The 19,849-nt window shown below is 43.2% G+C and overlaps 1 protein-coding gene across 4 annotated transcripts in view; it reads right to left on the bottom strand.

The window, feature by feature from the left end:
• The window catches only part of clcn2c (chloride channel 2c), a 143,942-nt gene that overhangs the window by 58,757 nt on the left and 65,336 nt on the right, over window positions 1–19,849 (bottom strand). For all 4 annotated transcript variants that reach the window (XM_070970241.1, XM_070970243.1, XM_070970242.1 and 1 more), the window contains 9 exons: window positions 17,158–17,289; window positions 16,407–16,535; window positions 14,191–14,324; window positions 12,803–12,880; window positions 7,623–7,701; window positions 6,976–7,101; window positions 5,919–6,003; window positions 2,404–2,505; window positions 1,054–1,138 (listed from right to left, as the gene is read on the bottom strand). In XM_070970241.1, the coding sequence (XP_070826342.1) occupies window positions 1,054–1,138; window positions 2,404–2,505; window positions 5,919–6,003; window positions 6,976–7,101; window positions 7,623–7,701; window positions 12,803–12,880; window positions 14,191–14,324; window positions 16,407–16,535; window positions 17,158–17,289 (950 nt within the window). The remainder of the gene's footprint in view (window positions 1–1,053; window positions 1,139–2,403; window positions 2,506–5,918; window positions 6,004–6,975; window positions 7,102–7,622; window positions 7,702–12,802; window positions 12,881–14,190; window positions 14,325–16,406; window positions 16,536–17,157; window positions 17,290–19,849) is intronic.

Genomic DNA, 19,849 nt, shown 5'->3' with positions numbered 1-19,849 from the left:
CACTATATGTTCACCAAGGTGCTCCAAAATGTTAGCAGGCCCCCTCCTCTCTACCCAGGAATCACATCAAACCCCTCTATGCATCTGAATCCAGATGTAAATGTAAACACGATTACCTGGAAATAAAAAAAAATGCTTCAAATGCAAAGGGAATATAGCGAGACAGAATAGATAGATGGTGCGCTGAAAGTGTCTCGAGAGATGTCACTGAAGATCTATGATAGCAGGCAGGGAGCGTAAGGCGACAGATTCATCTGCTGGCGTTTTAAAGCCGCGATAGCTGGAGACACCGCTGGTGATAATGTCAAAGAAACGATGACTGAGGAGTATGAGGGCAAGAAAGAAGGACTTAAGATACACAACTCTCCAGAGACGGGCTTAAAGAGCAGGGTCAGCGGAGGCAGAGGCAGAGCTTCAGACGCCTGACTCACCCTCTCATTAGGAGCCAAGCTGAGAGAGAGAATGTGTGTGTACGGCACGAGGATGCACAGAATTTTCCGCTTCTAACTCTGATAATTAGGGCGATGAAGGGAGTGAAATTGGAGAGAAGTCCCATGCAGACACACACACACGCATGCAAGCACGCATACACATGTCATCCCAGGAGTAAAAGGACAGTAAGAAGATGACAAACACAAACACACAAAAGCAACCACTGGTTTCAACCAGTGTTGTATTACAAACCAGTCCCACACAGGCACGAATGGTAATCAGGCTGTTATGAAACAAAATAATGATCTGAAATGGTTCATTACACAGCTGCTCTGTGCAGCTGCAACAGGACCACAGCTGAAGCATAACATGCATCATGTAGGAAATCGAAATCAAGCCTAAGGCTGCTGATACACATCAAGAAAGAAAAAGTTCACTTCAATTCAGAGTTCGAGACTTGTTGTGTAGCTGCAGACTGAGTACATAACCAATATATTATGTCGACAGGTAAAGGCCCATAATGCCACAGGCTTTCTTCCACATTTCTGAATTACAGTAATGGCTGCGGTGCACTGCGCATAAAGAATGACAGCATGTGTTGAGCGGGTGTGCAGAACCTACCTTGCCGGCCATAAACTGTCCAAAGCCAGGGGGAAACGTCAGGGTCGAAACGAGTAAAGTGACCAGTGCAGGATACAGCAGACGTCTGACAGAGGAAGACAACAGAAAGGGCGAGGGCAGAGAGTGTATGACAGACAGGAAAAACAAAACCGAAACAACAGATATCAGACGCATTTAAAAGGCCTTACTGGCAAATGTGTTACTCTTTGATCATTACACCACAGTGTAAAATACAGCTGATTCACTTCATGTCAATACATTAAATCAACTAAAGCATTCACATAAACACTGTTTACACAGTGTGTAAAAGAGAGGGTTAACACACCGGCATTGATGCTTTCACTATTAATGTCATTGCAGCAAGGTTTCACACTAATGCAGACTCACTAGTGTTAAATTCAGTGTGTGTGTGTGCATCATCAAATCCTCAATAACCTCAAAGACTAGCCTGTGCAGTACATTGTGTTTGTGTGTTTATGAATTGAAGCTTTATTCATCTAGGGCAGCATCATTTAAACTTGGTATATGTACTCTTTGACAGCATGCCCTGTTAACACACACACTTTGAACTGTAGGTGTGTGTGTGATCACCAGACTTTGGTAAAGATAACAGCTCGAGAGTTTACTGTGTTACCACAAATTTCATTCAGAAACAACTGAAAAACACCTCCATGGATTACTAAATCTTCTACTGATTGTTTCCAGTGAAAACAGTGAAAGAACGCGACTTCCCAGACTCTTAGGTGATGTCTTCAGTTGCCTTGTTTTGTTTGATCAAAGTCCAGAAGTCACACACGTATTCAGATCACAATAATGTATGACAAAGAGAGCAGCACCACTCTTCCGAGAAGCTGGAAGCGGCGTCGTTTCAGCTGTCCCTTTTATGATCAGTAATTCATAAAACATGATCTTGGAGAATGTTTGGGACAGACGCTTCATTCAGAGTAGACAGCTACATAACTCAGCACTGAACCAACAATAAATATCCTCTTGTACGACTCCCTGCTGCACTCTTATCAAACATTTTTTCTGCCAAATAAATGCTGTTGAGATGGCTGATCCTAGTCTGATCGAACTCTGAGACTGAATCACATTACATGTACTTATTACCCTACATTACAAGGCAGGTTACTCCTACTAAAACACGTGTAGGCCTGTACCTCATTTTCATTCCTATTTGGAGCCAATAAAGCTAAATCTACAACAATGCATCATATTTCATAAATGTATCTCGTGTTTTATGTGAAAAACCTTCATCTGGAAAATAACTATAGCACAGAAGTAAATGTAGTGGATCTCAAAATTGCATCAAAGCACAGAACAGTTGAGTGAATGTTCTTGATGACTGACTTCTTCATGAGGAATCTGTTGATGGCCTTCTGTTTCCTGATGAACTGGACAATCAGCCGGTTCAGGTAGACAAACAAAGCCCCACCAAAACCACTGGCAATCCTGCGCACAGAGAGAGACACACACACATCAGAAAGCACTGAAGGTATTTTCTACTTGGCATATAAATGAGTTCTGGGTAATCAAACTGAAACTGGCTGGAATGAATAAGTCCAGGCTTAAATTAAAGCACCACCTCCACAGGTTATCGCCAGCACAAAATATAAATACAATGTCAACATAATGAGTCTCCACTACACTGGAAGCTGACGGCAGGGATAGATGCAAATACGATGCAGCTGAATGAGTTTTACAGTAGGTAAAATCGTCATACTGTACGAGGGATATGTAAAAATCTGACAGGAAGGGAGGGGAGAGAGAAAATCAATGAAACATGTAGGAGGGATGTGCGGCAGATACAGAAGAGGACAACAGAGAGAAACAAATACTGTAGACTGGAAGGAGGAACATGCTAGAGATGAAACACGAACAGGGAATTCCAGCTAAGAGAGGGGGAGAGAGTGAGAGGGAGTGAGAGCATACAGTCAAATGGGGATGTGTGGGGGAGTCAAAGCAGAGGTTTACATAAGCATGCGTTTAAAAGCTCAGTGGGAGTCCTCTTCATGACAGTGAGAGGGAGAGATCGGCAGAGAGAGAAAGAATAGACTCAGACAGCTGTGCAGACAACCTAATGCTTATAAATTTGTCTTGCTGCATTATTAATTCTGTCAAATATCTCTGAATAAATTATGAACAGGGTGATGAGGGAGTCTTTGCCCCCGTCGTGCAGGCGAGGAAAACACTGCATGTGTGCATGTGTGCATGTGTGCCTTCGTGCATTCTTTGTAGTCAAACCCTTAAAAAGGACCGAACGTCCTCTCTCTTTGGGCTGGTTCACGGTGAGAATCTGGATTTATGGTGAAGACTGAGGGTTAGGGTCCAATTATAGGCCATGTAGGGTGAGCGGTGCAGTCAGGACACGGTGCCACTGACGGACGGCAGGGTGTGGTACGTACAAAAAGGGCTGTAACTGATGTTTATTTTCAGTACTGGTTAAACTGACTTTCTTAAATATATATTTATATGAATTACATAGTTCACTATTTCATTAAATTATTTATTTTGTCGTCTAAAACCCAAAGATATTCTAGTTACATTGACATAAACAGAGAAAAGCATATTTGGCCTTTTTGAATAAGTATTTGAAACTACTACATCTACAACAATCAGTTATCACCTGAAGTTAATTAAATGTCCGTCGCTCGACAAACTAATGAGCTGACTTTGTTTCATAGATCATGAGAAAATGAAATGAAAGAAATCAAAAACCAGTTCTATGAAGACACAAGCATCTGTGCTGCTGACTGCATCTCAGTATTTACTCCTATTTGAATAATGTTTGCTGAAAATGACAGTGACCGGCTACTTTGGGAAAATATTTTGCCTTCAGAAAAAGAAAATGAAAGTTCAACGAAGAATAAATCTTCAACTTCAAGCTTATTGTCACATAAATCACAAATCATAAATCACAGAACACAGACTTGAACGTAAAATGTAACAAATACAAAACACTTAACGGTGATTATTAAAACAAACAAACAAAAAAAAACAACCCACACAGTCTGATAACAATGTCCATCAGTGACATCCGTCCATTATCATCCCACCCAATCATCCATGCTTAAATCGAGATCACCATCAGCACCCTGCAATGCTACATGGAAAGCCGATCATCAGCTGAGTCACCAAGAGCATTAAACAGTGAGACACATGAGAGATAAAAGCCTTTTTCGCCCAGTTACATATTTGTATTTGAGCACATATTTGAGATTTACATCCACAGTTGTAAGCAGTGGGCTTGGGGCTGAGACCCACAGGGCAGGGAGGCTGAGGGTACTGAGAGACGGACTGACACGTTGTTTGTTTTGGTCTTCTCATGGGATTTGTTGACACTAATAACAAAAATAAAGACAATTACCAGCCTCGCTCTTTACAGTATGGAGTTCATGAGTGTGCCTCTGTTTTGTTTGTACTATATCTGACACTCTACTAGCGTGTGCACAAGGACAAAATGTACACATGCACATGAATAGCGCAGAGGTGATGAAAAATGGGACAAAAGAAGGCCGTGAGGCGACGTAACCAACGCAGGCTTCAAACTATTTCGAAAAAAAAAAAGAAAAATCAACTGTGCAATGAAATGGAAGGCGTTACAGTTAGAGTTCAAGGACACTGCAACACTGCACGTAAACACAGCTTTGTCTACTTACAGAGCCCCTCGAAGCTCAATGCTTTTCAAACCTGAAAATGAATTTGCTGCAAGCACAGCACAAAATACAAAATGAGGCTATTGTGAAAATGCCCAATGGGGGCGTGAGGGGAGGGCTCTCATCACAACTACGTATATGTACTGACTCCCACTTATATAGTCGATGTACTGCATGTATGCACGTGCTTTGGGTGAAGGAGTCATGGTCACTCCTACAGCCTGAAGGTGGAAACAGGAAGTAGAATAGTGTGTGAGTCTTCATGGACGTGCCCTTGGCAGCATGTAGCACAGAACAAACTCTTTGTGGCCTAGTTGACTGAGACGCTGACCGACTTTCCCCACTTGGCAACTGGGAAAGCTGGGGAAGATGGAAACTATACGGTTGTACACTCCTCCTCCTCCTCCTCCTCCTCCTCCCACACACACACACACACACACACACACACACACACACATCAGTGCACATGCACACACTGTAGCACAGTGTAAAACTGGGGCTAAGCACTCTCTCTCTGGAGGCAGTGTTAAATTTACTGTATGTGAAAGTCACTGATGCAGCAGTGGGTGTTCACAAAAAAATAAAAAAAACCTCTAGAACAAAGCCGACAAAGAAAAGAAGAGAGGGATTTTCTTCTCTTGGGGAGCCTACGCAGAGTTACATGCAGGCATGAGCTTTCATCTAAGACAGCGTGAGAGAGGGAGGGGGAGGGAGAGCGCTTCTCCCATCTCTCCACCTTCCTTCCAGGAGCCCGTGGTCTCATTCACAGCCATGGAGGAGCCCTCGGGCTGAGGCAGGATAAAATAAGACATGCCTCAGTGAGCTCGCAACTGTTGCAGGCTGAATTATCCATGATAGGTGACTCACGCAGGCTACCCTGAAGCAACACCTTCACAGGCTACAGTGAGTACCTGATTAATATCTGAATTCATGCTGCAGCCACAGGTAATGGGAATACCTGTGAGAGCAACCAGATGGGCAAAAACAATGAGTCAGCATCTGAACTTATTTGACCTTTCTATGGACCTTTATGGCAAATCAAAGCCATGTTCATTTTGGTAGCAGTATTTGTTATAAAAAAAAAAAATCTTACCACTTTCTCACAATGAATCATTCGTAAAGAGCATGCAAGTTGTAAGTTAATGGTTAAAAATGGATGGTTTTGACCTGATGGCTCACTTTTATTTTTAATTTCACATTCACACTTACCCAATGACGGCGAAGGCAGGAAGCTCCTGGAGGTCGAAGGGAAAGTCTAGCCGGAACCGGGTTTTAAAAAGGGCTGTGATGGTCTCTGCAGGAAGACAAAGTACAGCAAGAGTGAGAAAAGAGAAGAGGCCACTGCCAGAACAATTATCCAAATCATAAGACTTGGTCCAGGGCAAGGTCTCGGGTCCTGCAATGAGCTGCAGTACAGTACAAGTATTAGAGCAGTTGTTCTGCCTCTAATGGAAGGAAATGAGAGAGAAGTAAACAAAAAGCTGAGCTCATTGTGGAGGTGCTGACAAGAACTCCTAAACTAACAGTCCTGCACAGGGCTGGAGAACACGCTGTCTAAAACTTGCTTTAACAAGGCACTGGAAATCCTGAGCAAGCAATCTGATTGGCTGAGAGTTTGAACATCTGCTTCTGGAAACTGAAACTCTGGTTAGTTTCCTGCTGAAGCAGAAACAGCAGCTACACCTGTGTTTCCCTGCAGGAGCTTGATGAGACGGATGTGTGGCTACACAACATCACCTCTGTCAGATGGACTGCATCAGCGTTATTTTCAGACTCAGCTTTGTGAGTTGCACCCATGTCGGTGATGTTAAAAACACGTGTTTACAGGAGCTTAAATTTAAATCTCTTTCTTAAACGCATCAATGCACACAGCCAAAATGAAACATCTATCCAGCTGCTGTAGGTGGAGAACATTGGTACATTGTCTTGTTTTTGTTTATGTTGGACATGTCGCTGGAGACTTATGTTGCTTTTTATGTTCATATTTTTGATTTAACAAGATACACAAATTACACACATCAGCTCACACAAACACGGCTTAAAATCACCCCCACATCCAACCTACATACAACCTGCGAGAGGACCCAGCTTACTCAGAAGTAGTAGGTAGTATTCATCTGTTACACAAGGACTCGACACTGCAGAACGCTCCTTTTCTAATGACTTTAAAAAGAAACGTTTCCAGCCCAGGGTGGCTCTCCATCAAGTCCGCATGCCTCAGCTCTGATACACTGTACTTGCACTTCCCATCGATAATCCACCTTACCTTCGTCTCTGTTCCAAACAGCCAGGACTCTGAAGATGAAGGCACTGAAGGTAGCAGCAAAGAAACCTCTCCAGTAGTTCCTCACCGCAAAGAATGTGGACGTTACTTCAATACTGAACAACACACCTGGAACACACACACACACGCACACACATATATATATTGAAATGTAACTGGTCACATTTTGGCCATCATGTGCTACACATGATAACTTCCTCACAGAAGCCCGGGTCACACATGATTATCAGCACAGCACACAAAGTCTCATGATAATGGTGTTCTTGACAGAGGTGCAAGGTACACACTGAAGTATGAATACACAGGGTATTAAATAAGTCAAATTGACATTTCTGGACATGCATAATCCTTGTGACATGTTCTCAGTCACTGCAGCTGAATATTTATTCAACTATATACCGACACACTGAGCTGTACAATGACTGAACAGGACAACTAAATGGTGTCACTCACACTGACTTGTAGTGAGACCTGAACTAGCATTCACAAAGGTACCTGAATGTAACATGAGATGACATTACGTATGCAGGTAGACATATGTCTTCACGATAACATCCTCACTGAGTGACATAAAGCTCACCATGTGTTTTGTAAGATGTGCAGTCAAAAGTCTATATGATAGCACTCACCTCCTATGGGGGCAGCAAAACAGCAGCCCACTCCCACAGCACAGGCTGCAGCCAGCATCTCGATGTTTCTTGACTCGTTCTGAAACACACACAGAGATACGGTTACGTTTCAGTCAGCAGAACTCATAGTGAAAATTCAATATATTGAACACACATCTTCTATGCCGACAACCCCTGATGAATCTGACTCTGACACCAAGTGGCAGTTCAGAGCACATTTCATCACATTAAAAGCTATTAAAAAAAGAAAGTGGGTGAAGTAGCTTCATGCTTTAACAGCACAGTCCGTCCAGAGACCACCTCTGATTATCTGACCTTAAGAGAATCATAATGAGGATCTGAGGATCAGATGAGGAGTTGCCGTGTAATACATAGAAGGAGACATGTAAGAATAAATGGACTGAGACTGAGCTGCATGACTGCAGGGCAGACGATCACGGTGCACACTGGGAAATATTCTGACATGCCTGATCTTACTTACCTTCATTCCTATGAGACTGGTTTCCTTCAAGCAGCATGGCAGTGATAAAGAGAGGTTAGAGTGTGTGTGTGTGTGTGTGTGTGTGTGTGTGTGTGTGTGTGTGTGTGTGTGTGTGTGTGTGTGTGCGTGTGTGCTTCTCACTTGGACTGTACACTCAGTGGCTTATCCTGGCCTTACAAACTTACAGTAAGTAACTCTGATTAGCTGTGCTGCTGCTTACACACGCACGCACGCATGCACGCACACAGAAAGATGGTCGCAGAGCACTATAAAGGGGTGGTCAAGTAAGATGTCATAAATCCAGCTTACACTGCGAAACATGTTAATCTTGAATGAATATTTTAAAAAGTGCCAGCAGGCTGGAACATTTCCACTTCTTCCAAGTTTAAATCACTTTTTCCAAGAATTTTGTCGAATATTTGCAGTAGAGTACAGGGACAGAGAGCACTCGCACTCCTTTTCTAATAAAACATAACTGTCTCACTGCTTTGTGAAAAGAGGTTCTCCATCAACAAACACACACTGTGCAGAAAACATCTGGGCCTCACGCAAGAACGTTTTCTTGGTCATATACTAAACCTGCACTCCATTTTTTCCTTCTGGTGTTTTTATGTACGAATCAGATTCAGCTGCACAAACTGGTTGTAAAGGGCTCCTTTCTACTCAGTGAATGCCGCGTGTTCATGAGGAGGTGCTTGATAATGAGGCCACTGGCCTGACTGAAGGAGCCTCACACAGTGGCTACATATACAAGACTGCTTTGCTTCATTGGTGGAAAAGATTCACTCATAAAAACATCAACCAAAAGTTAAGGGAGGAATTTAACAAAGCAGAGCTTGAAGTCCTGCTGTCAGAAATCAGCAGATGACAACGTAACACATTAGTGGTGTCAGTAGCATGAAAAAAAGAGAGAATATTGCTCCAGCAGCCATTTCGGCAGAAAAAAAAAGAAGTAATGCTCTGACACTGAAGCTGTGCTAAAAAACTGTGCTAAAGCAAAGTGATCTGTGACAAAAAGAACAAGAGAACATCTTCCATTTTACTCCAGGGTTTCTTTGTAACCACATTCAAATACACTATTTGTACGTGACTCAAATAGTGAGAAGATTTTCTTCGCCCTGTAAATATGGGAGGATTCTTTTTAAGTTTCTGACTTGAGAATGTTTGAGAGCGTTTGTTTTTGCATTTGGCCCAAAGTTTCCAGAGACAGCATCGTGGGACAGTGTGTCTAAAACTGTGTGCACGACATTTGTATTTGATGGGATGAGGGGAGGCATTAAAAAATATATATTTAGAGAGAGAACACGCTGATATAAAAAATACAGTCTATGAAAGTATATGAAAAAACACATGGGGAAACAGAAAGGCAAAACTTCATCTGAAATGGTTAAAAACATCTTCCAGAGACCGGATAAAATAAATGTTTAGCTATTTTCCCACAGATTCAATCAACTTGATGAGACAGGGACATGGACCATGAAGCATGCTGGGAAGAGCGAACTGAATTACCTTTGACCCGGGTTCCTTCAGGAAGTTTGGGAGTAAGAGACAAAGTTTAGCTCCTCACAAACAATGAATAACACTTACTGTCAGTATGAACTCTGCGTGCATCACTGTAACATTTAACAAACAGTCTGATTTTCAATCATTATACCCGACTGCATCAACGTCTTTAGCTCCAACACCTACCCTCAATCAACTGACACAGGTCTCATAAATACACATATTACAAGTATGTGTGCTCTGTGTGTGCCTTTTTCAGCTAATAGTATTCTCCACGTGTGTGTGGATTACACATATAGAAATGTAAAGGAGAGCACGCTTTCTAAAAGCACACTGAAACAACAACAAGCTGCTTTTCACAGCCCACAGCCTACATTAGCATACTGTACTTCAAACTCTGAAGAGGATGGGATACTGCTGCAGAGGGACACTTCACACACACACACACACGCACACGCACGCACACACACACACGCACGCACGCACGCACGCACGCACGCACGCACGCACACACACACACACACACACACGCACACGCACGCGCTCAGCATTAATATGCAATAAAATGCAGCACGACACTCTAGAGGGAGGAGAGAGCGGGAAAGAGTAACTGCAGGGTTATAGGGAGACGATGATGATGATGATGATGATAAGTACTGAAGAGAGAGATAAAAAAGATAGATGTTGTGAATTAATTCCTGTCACATTTACTGAACAAGGTAAATGTCAACGTGGATGTTCAATGTTTTCAACATGAAGACCACAGTCAGCTCGGACGGACTGAGCTGATCTTCAGTGCATGTCAGCGTCTGCATGTTTCTCCCATGAATCAATCTGTCTTCCCTCCTCAACGTGGACGGACGACAGGCACGTCCAGCAGGGTGCCAAGTGTCTTCGCCTAAAATGCCTGTAACTGTTGATGCTGCTCAATCTCCAGCAGACGATGAGTCTGTTTTGTGGGAACTCATGCTGTAAACCTTTACACGCGTTTGATGTATTTGTATTTTATCTGCTTTATGGCGTTAAGTGATCAGAGCTGTGCGTGTTCTGTGACGCATGCCGGGTTGCAAGACTCATTTCCCTGTCGGAGGGAGCCAGTTCTTTCTTTTTCTAACTCAACTTTGGAATTTGTCTGGAGAATAAAAAGCTGCCTGTTGTTTGGCTGAACTCCTCCGTATTTCATACACAGTATTATTCCCCCTGGACATCTTGTCTTAAATGGTATGTTTTTGAAATTGCAAGACCTGACGCTAATTCTTCCGGCAGCACTGAGGTTTTATGTTAAAAGCCTTGAAACAGATGCTCAAAGTATATCTAATACTTAACACCATTATTATAATGTATGGTCAAAAGTGGGGTGAGCAGTGGATGACGAGGAGAGTGAGACTGCTGCAGCCAGGATCTAAACTCTGACAGAAAGCTTAAAGCCAGAGGCTTCAATGTTCACATACAGGTATAATGTGCAGGCGTGCATACTTTTTGCCATGTACTGCAGGTGTTTCTGTTACTCTTTTTACTCTCAGTACATGGATGGCCAATCCATCCCTCCAAACCACCTTTGTATGAGGATATCAGCTTTGTCATAGCTGACTACAAAGCAGTTTCTTCCTTTAGTTGAAGGCCATACTGTGGCTTCAGAGTGGGAACTTTGGAGCTCTGGCACCGACCAGTCCCTCTGTGTCACTGGCCTCTGTAGTCTCTTCAAACCCCACCATCGCCTCTCCATTTCATCTCCCAAGAGAGGTGCTCACATTTTCAGAAAAGAGAGATGAGAGTCAAGATTTTCTCTGCCTTCCTCAAGCACACAGACTCCGATCCCAGCGGAGAAAGAGGGGGGATGGAGGGGGAACGGAGAAGATGGAGAAAATGGGTTTGCTTTCCTTTTCCTCCACTCAGTCTGCATCTTTCCCATCCTTCTCTTCCTTTCCCCTCATGGAATTTTCATCTCCATCTCACAGCATCTCTCTCTGGGCAAAGTTGGTTTTGAAGATGAAAAAGATCCAATTTGCTGACAAATACCAAACTGATTAAACATTTATAAAATGGGTTATTACTGGTTGTTGACTTTCCATGGGATGAACGAAATTAAGGAGGAGAAAAAAAAATGTGCATTTCACGTCTGCGTGCACGGCCATCTTGCCACTTCAGCTGAACAAATGATAGAGGCACACATAGATGGAGACTAAGTAAAAACCAGCCTTTCGTTTTATCTCGCTCGGTCTCGGTCACTTATCTTCATTGTTATTCTTCTTCACTCAGTCTTACATGATCATTCTGTGAGCTCAGCCTGAAGATGTGACCTGCCACTTTTCTGATCAATTTTTGATAATTCGGAAACTGATGCAAAATCACTTCTTGTGCTGCTCTGAATTACAGCTTCGACTTCTGCCAAGCCCGCAACTTCTCTGATTTGGATCACACTCACAGCTCTCACTGGAAAGCTGGAAAAGCACATTGTCCACCACCTTCTCCGAACCAAACAGCAGACAGACACAGTTAAGGGCTAGCCGGTGAACATAGTGCAGCATTTACTGTAGCAGCTAAAGAGACAGATATTTCCCCTCAGGAGTTGGTGGAGACCAAAAACAGAGCAAAAAGAGGGTGAACACTGGTGGAGATGTTCAGCATATCAGCTTAGCTGGTGACAATGCTGCATTCCCATCTTGCTTCTGGTGCCCCCAAGTGGTCAAAAAAAAAAAAAAAAATCAGCTAATGCGACTTTAAGTCTTAGTGGCCAGCTAGCACTATTCAGACCAGTGACGTGCATTTCACTACTTGTATTCCACTTTTTAATTTTTGTTTTAAGAGTTATTTTTATATGACAAACGCCATAATGACAGAATGACAAAAAAAATACTATGTAAAACTTTTATATTGTTATGTGTTAACGCACATACTGAAAATCCGTCTTTTCTTTTACAGATACTTTATGACAGATAACGTCTTATTTGCATGCTTTGCTAGTCCCATCACCTTAGAGACAGGACAGTCCATGTATAGTGATGGAACAGGAAAATCACTTGAGGTGAAGGTTGAAATTGTTTCCTACATGCTCTATAGAGTATACAGTGTGTCTGTAAAATAACAAGAAGAAAATGTTTAATAGATGTTTGTTTGTCAGCAGGCTTGCCAGTAAAACCAGTAAAACACAGTTACATCACCAGAGCAGTTTGGCAAAATGGAGAGAGAGACTGACCTCATAGATTCCTCCAAACAGAGACATGAACTTGCTGAGGAGAGCAGCACACAAACTGGCGATGTGTACGAACGGACCCTGGAAGGAAGAGGAGAAGACATAATAAACACGTGCAAAGTTAAAAAAGCACTCTCTCCTCCTGTCTGCTGAGCGTCACACAAGCGCGTACAAACTCTTTGAAAAGACATCAACAACAACAAAGTCTGCAGCGAATATTAAAATTCTGGGGATGAAGTTCAAAGCGGAACTAACAGGATTAAAAGTGAGCACATCGCATCAGAAAAGTGATGCTCAAGTTAAAGGAAGGCGGAGGCCTGCGCTGAATCCAAACTGCTGCTGCAGGAGGACACAAGCGAAAGGGCCCGTGGCTTGTATGTGTGTGTGTGTGTGTGCGTGTGAGACAGAGAGGAGAGAAAATATTTTCCTGCAAGTATGTCTTCAGGCTAGGCAGTCATTTGGGGGATGCTGCGTTTACCTGGAACTGTTTTTGCTTAAAAACACTGTGTATAATGTAGTGTAGATTACAATTCCTCACACACATACACACAATGAATCCACAGGACAAAAACAACATCTGCGTAGGTGGATGGGGGATCTGAAAATATGTAGAAAAAAATTCCCCTCCATCCCTCTGGGTATAGAAAAGTTCTCAAGTGAATTCTACAGACTTCCTTCCTTCCTTGTCCATCTCCAGATTTCTCATTGCTCTCGACCTGTAGGAAACTGGAATGAGCCGGGGGGGTTACGTTCCCCAGGGAAGTTCAGGTATTGCAGCACGTATGCATGCTGTGACTCCAGGCACGATACAGTTACTGTAAAATGACTGTGAACGCTCCTGCAGTTCACTTTGACCTACATGTGCTTCAGATGACTGATAGTGATTTGAACTGAAGCTGCAGAAAACTGGAGCACTGTGCTAATACTAGAGTCTTATTTTTGATGTTGTGTAAGCTGGCGTTCAAGCCTGACGGCAGCTTGGTGCCAGTCTGGATTCTCTATTTTATCACCAACAGAGATTCAACGCTGTGAATCACTTAAACTGTGTTAGTGTGTGTTTGTTTGTGTGTTCAAACAACGTAACTGTTGAATGTGGGTCAGCGTTTGAGTTCTGCTGGCCTTGCTAACATAACGAAGCACAGCTGAATTCATCAGCCATTATGGGATGGTCCTGTGATGGGCACTTTATGTGTGTCAGTAGCAGAGACACACATTTATACTTACACAACACAAACACAAGAAAGCATATATTAACCATTTAACCTGAAGATTTCATTTTGAGCCACACTGACTGAATCACTGATTGGCATAGCTGTCAGCGTGTGTGTGTGTGTGTGTGTGTGTGTGTGTGTGTGTGTGTGTGTGTGTGTGTGTGTGTGTGTGTGTGTTACCTCTTTGCCCAGGGGCATGCCACTACCCAGAGCACAGGTGAGACCGATGACTTTGGCCACAAAAGTTTTGAAGGTGAGGTATTCCTTCAGCACAACTCCTCTCAGGATGGTCTTCATCTCTGGAATCCCTGAACCTGCAGGGGAGCACAGCACACCGTACGACACACTGAGCTCCTGACCTTAAAGTGGAAACACACAGCCTCCGCCAACAAGATGAACACCCATCAATTACATCATGGCCCGAGAGCAATAGTCCAGTGTTATCTGTGCTGGTAAAATGAAGTGTGAGAAAGATACGTGGAGGTTTTATGAGGTTTATGTGCGAGACTATTTCCTGGCCCGGAGCAGCAACTTCCTGGAGTCTCTGCTGGTACCTGGCTACCTCATTGTAGGCAAAGCAACCTCAATCTGCAGCGTGACTTCACATCTGGTTGAAAAATGTGTTCATTTTAAAGGACTGTGTCTTTGTATTGAGGGTTAACACGTCTCTGCAGATTGAATTCTGTCTGTCTCACACAGGAAAATACAGTCTGTTTTGCACATTTACACATTTTTAACTTTGGAGAAAAAAACCCAGGAATATAATTGTCTTAGTTGTATTTTAGACAGCCAGCTCTGCAGCCAGCTCAGCTTCAAGTCCCACAATTGTCAATCTTGTGTTTTTTGGCTGCTTTGCGATGTTCCATTCTTTGGGACAACACTGCATCAGGCCGTCACATAGACCAACAGTCCTCATGTTTGGTCTCCAGTGCTCATATACAAACAGCTAGCTGAGTACCAGTTTATAGAGTCCATGTCCACTTGAGTTTTATGAACGTGACCTAAGCATCTTCAGTTCATTTAAACAGTAGATGCTGGCGTGTTTTTCATATTATGTTGAAGTAAACAAACAAACAGAAACACAATGTGTTGCACCGACAGTGCAGATTCAAACAGAGACTGAAGGAGCTGAGGGAAAGGGAAGAGGAGGTGATTCACTGACAGAGGGGGGACCCTCAGATTCTCAGGAGCCCACCCCTCTCTTTAGCCCCTGTTACTGAGAGTGACAGTAAAGTCTCTGCTACACCTGCAGCAGAGATGACTTGAGGCACCTGATGGAGAACTGCACAGACAAACCTAACATGAACGTTAGAGTGTACGACAGCTTTGAACCATGCACGCAACTCCTTCACTCATCTGCTCCTGAAGCAGAGGGGGGGCCCCCAGAGACAGAGAGGAGAATCACAGTGGTGTTACACTGTGGGAACTATCATTTACACACACGGGTGTGAAGGAGTTCATTACAGCCCAGGGTGGCACTATCAGTCTGGTTCAAGTGGCAGAGAGCCACTCAGGAAAGCTATCAGGGTTTAATTTCACTACTTTTCAGATGGAGAAGATGAGGAACAAAAAGTGGATGGATTTGGTGAGGTGTACAGTTTGTACTGTGTCTACATGACCAAGACCCCCTCCAGTGGACGAGCCCTTACTGCGAGCACTCTCTGGCAGGAGCAGGACATACTGTGACTCAAACAGCTGCAGACAATCAGGCCTTGACACATCAGCAAGCCACCCATGGTGCGACTCTGCCCGATCTCTATCTGACACAATGCATTTGCTAATCCAGATTCATGAACTTTGGTCATACAGTCTGCAGGTCTCAGTTCATTGTGTGCCACTCTGCTACTTTTGTTTCATCTCCATCGTCTTTGTGCTGTTTTAAGGCAGCTGCGATGTCACAGTTTTGTGCTCATTTCAATTTGCCACCTGATGTGTCATTTGGATCAAAAGTCACTGTTTGTTTTTTGTAACAGGGGAAACTGTACCAGCAAAGAATTTAATAATAAGCATTTTCCTCTCACACATACTGACATCTTATGTCCTATTTCATTTCTCCAGGATTGTTTGTATTATAATGCATTGTTTGAGGGCAGTGGTTGGGATATATGTTTTTTTTTTTGTTTTTTTTTATAAAACTGTGAATGCCAATTTGGCCAAAAACTTGGATGATGATGAAGTAACTGTATGATATACTGTATAGGGCTGGGGTTTGATAACATTTTATCATCTAAATTTGGCAGCATTAAATCCACTAATTGAATCTGAATACAGTACATATTAAGGCGTTGTTGGTCCTGTTTCGAGTGTGTGTGTGTGTGTGTGTGTGTGTGTGTGTGTGTGTGTGTGTGTGTGTGTGTGTGTGTGTGTGTGCGTGTGTGTGTGTGTTTTGATCGTACCGACAGCCTGTGGGGCAAGAATCTGGGTGAAGCCAGCAGAGAAGGTAATGAGGACTACAGGATAGGTGACCCAGGCCAGATACTGTAGAAACACATTACTGTCCAGACCCCCGTACATCCACTTCTGTGCTGTGGACACACACGCACACACACAGAGGAAAGACATGTCAACCACAACCGAAACACAGATGCACACACGATAAGAAGGACTGTGCATGTATGTAAAATGTGAATATACTGTATACTGTACACTTCACAAGCAACAGCAGTACAGCTGGCAAGAGATACATTTACAGTTGCATAAGATGGAAATAAGATAATGCACACACACACACACACACACACACACACACACACACACACACACACACACACACACACACACACACACACACACACACACACACACACACACACACACACACACACACTTTAAAAGACAGGGTGTGTTGTGAGTGTGTTTCCTCGGGACAGGCATTTATTCATTTTCTGGAACCAATTAAAAGAGCTGTATATCATAACTGGAACTGAAGGATTGGGTTGGTGTGCAAACACACACACTCTTTGCCCCCCTTCCTATTGTCCAACCTTCTATCCCTGTCTCCCTATCTGGATCCACCCCACCTCGTTTCTAATCCATTCTACATGCCTGAAACCACCTTCTTTCCCTCCTCCTCGTTTATTGACGCTGTTCATGCCCCAACCTGTAGGTATACAATCCAATTCCTCCCTTCCTCCCTCCATGCCTCACCTTGTAGACAGATGGCGATGCAAAAGTCCACCACCCAGCTGACCAGGGCCATGAGGAGTCCCAGCAGGATGAGGAAGATCCAGTCCTCCCCGACCCGCGAGATCAGGAACTTCTGACAGCGAACCGTGCAGACTACAGGGAAGGCAGGAACACAACATAATGTTAGGAACTACAGATACACATACTAAGACTACATTACTCAGGAACTGGCACTGAGCTTTGGAAAATGCAAAGAGTCTTTAATCCATTAGCCGGCCTTGGCAACATCGGCCAATAACAGTTGCCGTGTCTCCATCTGACAGCTTTTCAAAAACTGAGCCACAATAAACATGTTGTCTGCCTCATAATCCACTCGATCCTCAACACTGCTGTACTTTCTTTCAATGAGTAGAAGCAGTAATTCCCCACAGGTGAGTCAATGCACTTTTGAAAATGGTGAAATCTATAATTTCCCCTCAAATTTAATCAGCGGTGTCTGATACGTGATGGATGGATGAACAAAGAGATCGATCTAAAGTGCGCACACAGACGCCACCCACAGACACAAAGGAAGTGAAGGAATGAAGGAGCTTAGCAATTTGGGTAATGCTTTATTTTACAGATCAGTCATTTGCTAATCGTTTCCTGGAAGGTTCCTCGAAAGAACTATGTTTGATACTAATTACAAGACAACGCTCTGGGACTGTTATTGATATTATTTTGGAGGAATTTCCTTCATGAAATAATTGTATGTTTTATATGTTCAGATGAGTATTAAAGAGCAGGTTATGCTAACAGTTATTTGGAAGAGCAGCAATAAAATACTGTCTCTATTTGACCTGTAATTAGTACCAAATTCCTTCCTGGAAACCTTCCTATGGATTTAAAGTTCCTCTCAAAACAAAAAATTCTAATAATAGTCAAAGAAGTGTATTTTTCACTTACCTCCGGCAGTATCTAACTATGCACATGTTGCATTTTTGTTGTTTTATTTGACAGTTTTAATACATTCATGTATTAAAATGATTTCTTCACTAGAATGTTGTATATGGATTATTCAGAGCACCACAAACAAAATACTATTCACAAAGGAAACGTTAGACACCCCTACAGCTAAATGACACAATACAATTTTGGAATTTAGGTGACCCGGCCCTTTAAATATCGCTATTCCTCTAAATAAATGCATCGTCATTGCTATTTATCCAAATATTTCCCTACATTAAGAAAAGGTCATCTTCATATCATTTCAGCATGAAAACATTGGTTGTTTAAAGGCGGGATGGAAAGCAGCTGTCTTTGAAGGAGAAGCCAAATGCTGGAAAAGTTACATGACCTTAGAAAGCAGTGCCAGTGCCAACAGGGGGTCCAGCAGAGGTTATGATCCAGCACTTATGTTATGACACTGACAGACTGTGTTGTCACCTGGTGTTAAGTATATACTACCTACAATGCAATGGGGCAAGAGGCAATGAAAGCCTGATCAACTACGCAGATAGATGTGTACTGAACGCACAGCACAAAAGTTACAGCAAACAAACACACACATATATACTACAGACAGAGACCAGTGCGTGAAGCATGATCAGATCCGTTATACTCACCCACAAGCAACAGGAAACTCAGATTCACGGCTAATACACTGTACGACACTGCGCGAGACAGGCATACACAGTTACTAATTGTGACTAATTGCTGGAACAAAACATGAGTTTGATGGTGACTCATTAGGGTGTGCACGCACACGCCATAATTCAGAATGCCTCTTGTTCACAGCACATTTCTCTCCTCCCCTCTCCCAGGCATGTCCTCGCCTCCCCTTTCTCCTCTGCAGGGAAATGCCACTTTGGGAGCAGTGGGGTGCCCCTCACACTAATGACACTCACGACACACACATACACTTTCTTGTTTCTCGCTCCCTGTTTCTCCTTTAATCTCCAGCACAGAGAACCAATGTTATGTAACACTCACATTATTTTTTTCCAGTCACCCTCATGTATTTCAGTGTACCCATACACCCCAGAGCACGATGACGCTGGTTACACTCGCTCTCTTTGATGCTTCTTAGGAATGCCTTCACGTGTTGTTGATGAGGAACTGTTGCTTTAAATCAAGTGTGATGGCAGGAAAGAGGAGTGTTTACCATCTTCTTTGCATCCCCCTTCACTCCAGCTGCACAAGCCAGCGAGAGGGTAACCCCAAGTTCATTTCCATCTACAAACACCCTCCAGCTTTGCTCTCTGACATTTCTTATGGTGCATATATAAATGCACATCTAGTGTATTGATATCTGTTCTACTGGTGTGTCGTTATTGTACAATCTGTAGTAGCTTTGTCCCACAGACATGATGCTTTCTTCATTTAATTTCTCTCCCATTTACAAACATGAATAGACAACCTCTGAGAGAGAGAGAGAGAGAGAGAGAGAGAGAGAGAGAGAGAGAGAGAGAGAGAGAGAGAGAGAGAGAGAGGGGAGGTGAATGACACAAATGCTGCAGGGGTGGAAAGAAATGCAGATACACACTTCCACATCAAGCACACATTCACCAATCAACACCTTCAGGAGCCGTCTAACACACACATGCTAGCAAAAGCTGACACACACACACACACACACACACACACACACACACACACACACACACACACACACACACACACACACACACACACACACACACACACACACACACACACACACACACACACACAC

This window comes from Chaetodon trifascialis, chromosome 9, assembly GCF_039877785.1.
Source record: "Chaetodon trifascialis isolate fChaTrf1 chromosome 9, fChaTrf1.hap1, whole genome shotgun sequence".
In the NCBI taxonomy this organism is placed as follows: Eukaryota; Metazoa; Chordata; class Actinopteri; order Chaetodontiformes; family Chaetodontidae; genus Chaetodon; species Chaetodon trifascialis.
Note: the sequence above shows the minus strand (reverse complement) of the source record. Positions and strands in the feature narration are given on the sequence as shown.